Genomic DNA, 6476 nt, shown 5'->3' with positions numbered 1-6476 from the left:
GAATAATTTTGAAGTCTATATAGCAGATTATTTAGTGCTAGCATACATCTTTACTCTTATAATACTTAATGCTACCATATGTTTCATAATTAAAATGTCTGATAAAGTTATAGAAAAAAAGAAAAGTTATAATTTTAGCAGGAAATCATGAACTCTTATAATTATTAGTACCACTATATATTTTGTTTTCATAATTAAAATATTTAATAAAATTATAAAAAAATAAAAAGATACAACCAGGAAGATATAAAGAAAAAATTGCAAACATATTCTCACACTTTGAAATTAAAAGCATCTTTTTTTCTCTTTTGCCAAATTTCTTGAATTGCCTTTTCAAAATTTGGATTCAATTTACAACCATGTATCATTGGAATTCCAAGGCCAATATTTGGTAAGATTGGATACAAATTCTTTTGAGATAACAAATCAAGATATATTTCTCCAAGCTTTTGGAAATCTCATTACATATCAAACCACATTCCAGGGATATTTCCATCTGGATTCCCCAACATAACAAAATATATATTTAAACACAGACACAACATCAAGTCAATAAAAGAATAAACGAATCCGAGAATCACGCCTGCTTGCGTCTACCGATTCTGATTTTTATATTTTTCCTTCGCTTTTTCCCTTCAACTCAGCTCTTATAAAGCTTTGCTTCTAGAAGCTTGCTCGGAAGTCTAACGGCGGCCCCTAACTCCTTAGCTTACTATGAGCTGCGGAAATCCCATCGACGGGTGCGAAGATAACGGCGAGAGCAGCGGCACGTTAAAGATCCCCGTCATGTCGGCTCCATTCCAGACGCTCTCCCAGCTCGACGGCGTCAAGGGGCAAGGCGACGGAATATTCTCCTCCACCGCCTCCTCAATATCGGGAGACCTCTCCTTCTTGACCGGCCTCTTCTCCACTTCCTCAGGCTCCTCCTCCGCGGCCGCGATCGCCGCCTCCCTCTCCCTCTTCCTCTTCCCCGCCGCCGCCTCGAGCGGTGCCGGAGGGGGAGGCATCCAGTGCCTGGCACTGCCGATCTCGTTGGGGAAGTTGAGGATCGCCTTGCAGCCGCGCATCTGGAAGGCGGCGCGGTCGTAGGCCCTCGCGGCCTCGATGGCGGTGTCGAAGGTCCCGAGCCAAACTCTGGAGCCTCGCCGTTTCGGATCCCGGATCTCCGCCGCGAACTTCCCCCACGGCCGCCGCCGCACCCCGCGGTACCTAGATCCGTCGTCGTACTCCGCAGGCTTCTCCGTCGGCGCGACCTCCGTCCACTCGAGCTCGACCTTCCGGACCGGGGGAAGGGAGATGGTGAGCGACGGGTGGCGGTCGGAGGGTGGCGAGGCCTGAGGCAAGTCACCGGGGAACCGGATCATGGGGGCGACCGGATCGGCGAAGCGGTAAGATGATTGTCCACCGGAGGAATTGGTGAAGGGCGCGGTGGCCTGGAGGTTGTCGGCGACGGCGATGTCGTTGGGGGCGCAGGGAGGAGGAAGAGGGGAGAAGAGGAGGTCGTCGAGGGAGATGGTGGGGTCTCCGAGGAAGTGCTCACGGATGAGGTCGAGGGTGGAGACGGCGTCGCCGATGGATGCCATATATGATGATGATAATGAGAGTCAAAGAATCAAGAGTAGAAGAATGAAGATACGTATGGAAGAGCAAAATAGATGGAAGGGAGGTGGAGTGGATGAAGGAGTGAGGAGGGAGCGAGAGAGATTTAAAGGAGGGGGGAGGAGTGACGGTTTTGAATTTTTTTGCTTGGTAAAGACAGGGCGACGTTCGGAGGGCCTTCGAGGATGGGTGGAGGAAAGTGGAGTTGTTTGTCGTGTATAGGCGGAGGGCCTTGAGGGCTGGGTTGTATCTTTGGCGCGAAAGAACGATTTATCTCCTTTCGCGGAAGCAGCCTTTGGATTGGTTAACGCACAGATCGCAAAGCACTCCCAACACCGCGGATTCGCGTTAAGGAATGTGAATCCTTCTTTTGCGCAAAAGATACAGTCCCCGTCCGGCCTTGAGGGGAGAAAAGGATGGGGGTAGACGGTAGGCAATGATGACATGGGATGTGGGCGCTCTTTGGTTTGGGAACTTCCGAGAAGGTTGAAAGCCCGTAACGTCACCAATGGTGGGAGCTCGTCATGCTCTTCATCTTAAAACCAAGCAGACGCCCCTTTTAATAATAATAATAATAATAATAATAATAATAATAATAATAATAATAATAATAATAATAATAATAATAATAATATCTGTAATCCTCAAAATATATTAAATTTTTTAAAATAAATTTTAAATTATAAAAATTTAAATTTAAATTTTTAAATTTTTTAAATCATTTTAATATTATTTTTTACTCATTTTCGATATCTTTCTCGCATTGAAAAACCTACGTGAGAATCATCGGTGTTTACATGGCAGTCACCAATATTGATCTAAAATAAAAAATAATATATTATTTTTATTTTTATTTTTTATAAATTTAATATATAAAAAATAATATTTTATTATTATTATTATTTTTTTATATTTCTTCTCCTCTTTCTTTCTGACCAACCACTCCAGTTGCACCCTTGCTCACCCCGGCGCCCCCCCTGCCCTGCCACACCCCTTCCGGCCGCACTCCTGCCCCCTCCAACTGCACCCTGCCCGCCCCGACCCTCCTCTCCGACATCGGTGGATTGTGTGCTGGTGCCCCCCTCGACCCCACCCTATCCCACCCCGCCCTAGTGCAGAGGATCGGTTCTCTTCCCTCCATCGCGATGCATCTACACCAACCACCGGCAAAGCCCAAGGGCGGCGCTCGTGTCCTCTCCTTCGTTCTCCAGGCCATTGTCACGACGGTGGCTCTGGTTCTTTTCTTCTTCTTTGCCGACATCGCGACTGTCGTCCTCCTCCACCTCTGTGTCGCCGACCGTGCCCTTCACCACTGTCGCTGCCTCCAATCCCGAAGCCGTCACCTCTACGTACGCTCGCAGTTCCCACTGCCAGCCCTCGGGCCTTCATCTTCAATCATGGGGGCACACGGGGGCATGACGGGACATGGTTGGAGGGGGAGGCTGGAGGGCTGTGGCGGAGAAGGGTGGTAGGGGGGCTGTAGTGGAGAGGGGTGGCAGGGGCTGCAGCAGAGAAGGGGGGCAACGTGGTCGCAGTAGAAAAGGGGCGGGGCATAGGGTGGGGGATGGCCGGGGAGGGGAGACTGCAACGGCGGTCGACGACGGTGCGATCGTGGAAGAGAAGGGGGTGGCACGGGATGGAGGGCCAGCTGCAATGGAGAAGGGCGTGAGGGAGAGAGAAGGTAGTAATTTTTTTTTTTACTTTTAATGTCATGTAAATACTGAATTTTATCACGTAAATATTAGATTTTGCCACGTCAACACGGGAGGTTGCCATGTTAGCCTTTCGATGGGATAAAATGATCGGAATCCACCCAAGGATAATATTAAAATGGTTCAAAAAGTTAGGAGAATAAAATTTAGGGATCATTCAAACAAATCTGTCTTAATTCAGAAGCTATAAATATAATTTATTTAAAAAAATTCAAATTATTATAATATAATTATAATTTATGCATAAGTTATGGTACGCAATCCTTGCGGAGCAAGAGTTTTTTTTTAAAAAAAATTATAATATATATAGAAGATAGATGGATAGAGAAGAAAATAAGAAAATTAGAATTTTAAAAAAATACAAATCAAATGTTCTTAGGAGTGGTCTTGATTTCTCAATTGTACATATGGTAGTTGACGATGTTTATTTCTTTGCATGATAGATATAAAAAAGATAGGAAGATGATAAAAATGAAAGTATAAAAAATTTATTAGGCAAGACTTTGATATCTAGAATTGACCACATGAGACACGATTTTAAAGCTATTCCAATTACGTACAGTGAAAATGCGGATGTACATGCAACGTACGAAACGACAATGACGAACAGAAGAATGATGAAGTTAATTTGAAGGATGGAGGATGGCGGTCTTGAAAATGAGCAATAGTTCTTCATTAAATTTATTTGCAAATGTTATCCAAGATAGGATGATGTATATGGCCAATTAAATCTAGCTTTCTAATAATAATTTGATTTTTAAAATCATGATTATATTTGTATATCGAATATTATAGAGAGTTATTTACTTAGCTGTAAAATATGATTGTTTCGACATTGTTAATCTATTCTTTGATGTTTTAGATTTTTGAGACTCTTATGATTCTCCTACAGTGATTCAGAGGATTCTTTTTAGTTTTTAGGAGCCTCCTCCTTCGGAGTTTCTCAAAATTAACTTTGATAGTAGTGATAAAAATAATAGGAATGGTGCAAACTATATCATCTAAGATCTAGACATATATATATATATATATATATATATATATATATATATATATATACACACACACACACACACACACACACACATGCATATGTAGATATATATATATATATATACATATAGGGACAGATTTGGATAAAGTCGATCAGATTTGGGCTCATTGGTTTGTCAAAATTGGACAATGAAATTCCTACAATGATGATCTAAATTGTTGGATGTGATCTACTATCTTAAAATTACTTACAAATAAAAAAATTATATGATTTGAAAATTCTTAATCTATACATCAAATGATCAAAAAATATATTTAATTCAATTTTATTTAGATCATCTAATTTTTGACTATTTGATACATAAATTAAAAATCTTCAAATCATATAATTTTTTGTGTGCAGATAGTTTGAAATAGTAGACCATATTTAATGATTCAAATTATTGATGTAGGACCCCTATTATATAGTTTTGATTTGATCGGATTTGCATACATACATATATATATATATATATATATATATATATATATATATATAAAATTCAAAAATAAATTATTAATTTTAGTTATTGATATTGTAAAATATAGTAAAAGGCTATCAAGATTGTTATAATAGTTTCTGGGCCCTTTATATATAATAACAAAAAAAGGAAAAAGGTAGGGGTTGTTATAACATATTATTGTAAATCGTAACTGCATCATTTTTTTAAATAATATATTATGTTTAAAAAACTATTTTTTTGCATCAATTTTTTTTGTTAAACCTAGAGATTATTTAGTCGGAAAGAAAATAATATTCTCTAATCGAAAGTGTAATGAAAAAAATGATAATATTATTATAATAATTTATATAAAAATAATTATTTTAATATTATAAAAATTTAAAATAATTATCAAAAATTTCATGACGATGGATAGCAATATGTGCCGACGAGTGTTATAGGTATGAGATCCTTTTTGATACTCAAAAATTATCATCGGATTCTATATATATATATATATTTATATTTATAAAAAAATATTATATAATATTTATCTAAATAGTTTAAATATTTATAAAAATTATTTATTTTTTTATTTTAATATTATGCACGTGCAGTCATTCATTTTGTGATGGACATCCTCGAAGCGTGTATTGTATTCTATGATTTTTTTTTAAGTACCGCAGGGATTCATTCCCAGTGCTATAACGGACAATGCCGCTATCGGAACAGTGGTTGGGAGCACGTGGGCCCGGCTTGGATCTGGCGCATTCAATGCGGCGAGCCACTTGCATCCAGTTGATAGAGGGGAACGGGACGTCAGGCATCCGGACCAATTTGGGCTCCACGGGAAGGGACGGGTGCATGCACATGCACCGGTGCCGTCCCTTCAGCACCCAAACCAACACAAGTGGATGGGTCTCTTTCTAATTCATGGGAGCCGTTGGATATTTGGAAAAAACCGGGTGCGCTTGGTTGCATGGGAGTAATTCTTGATGCGTGGAGTTGGTGCATCCGACAACGCCTGACGGATGCTTGCACGAAAAGTCAATTCTTAGCAGGGCGAGAAGCCGAGCTCTTTTTCAGAATAATATAAAAAAAAAATTTAAATATCAAAATAATTTAAAATCAAATTTATTTATCAAACTAATATAAAAAAAAAAATATCATTTTGAATGGTATTTTTTTCCCCTTCCACGTCACCCCCCTTTTTCACGATGGCATCGTCCCAAATAAAAAAAAAAAAAAGAAACGTCATTTGAAATGGCGTTTTTAAAAACGTCATTTTGAATGGCGTTTTTAAAAACGTCATCTAATATGGCGTTTTCAAATTTTTTCATAAAAAAAAAGAGAAAAAATCGTGAAATAATAAAAAATTAGTTTTTTAAAATTTAAAAATAATAAATAAATTAAAATTGTAATTTTGATTGAAATTTAAAATATAAAGATTTGAATTTGTAATTCATTAAAAAAATTAATTTAAATTTTTTATTTAAAATATTTTTTAAAAGATGTCAAAAAAAATCTTAAGAAATAAAAAAAAAATTATCATTGAAAATAAAAAAAAAGAGAAAAAAATTTGAAAGAAATAAAAATTTGAAATTTAATTGAAAAACATCGTTCGAAATACTTGTCCTAAAAATTTTAAAAAAAATTTAAATAATAAAAAAAAGAATTATAATTTAAAATT

General features: G+C 37.8%; 1 protein-coding gene across 1 annotated transcript; it reads right to left on the bottom strand.

Annotated features, from left to right (window-relative positions):
- Nucleotides 1-373: 373 nt before the first annotated feature.
- Nucleotides 374-1688, bottom strand: LOC140857161 (ethylene-responsive transcription factor ERF105-like). The gene has a single exon (XM_073255673.1). It carries the CDS (start codon nt 1581-1583, stop codon nt 705-707), a length of 879 nt encoding a protein of 292 aa, XP_073111774.1. The 5' UTR covers nt 1584-1688; the 3' UTR covers nt 374-704.
- Nucleotides 1689-6476: the final 4788 nt, after the last annotated feature.

The sequence above is a fragment of the Elaeis guineensis genome, chromosome 4, assembly GCF_000442705.2.
Source record: "Elaeis guineensis isolate ETL-2024a chromosome 4, EG11, whole genome shotgun sequence".
NCBI lineage: Eukaryota > Viridiplantae > Streptophyta > Magnoliopsida > Arecales > Arecaceae > Elaeis > Elaeis guineensis.
Note: the sequence above shows the minus strand (reverse complement) of the source record. Positions and strands in the feature narration are given on the sequence as shown.

What these genes read in the sequence shown, in the direction of transcription:
- LOC140857161 (XM_073255673.1), bottom strand. Translation starts at nt 1,583, where the DNA reads ATGGCATCCATCGGCGACGCCGTCTCCACCCTCGACCTCATCCGTGAG.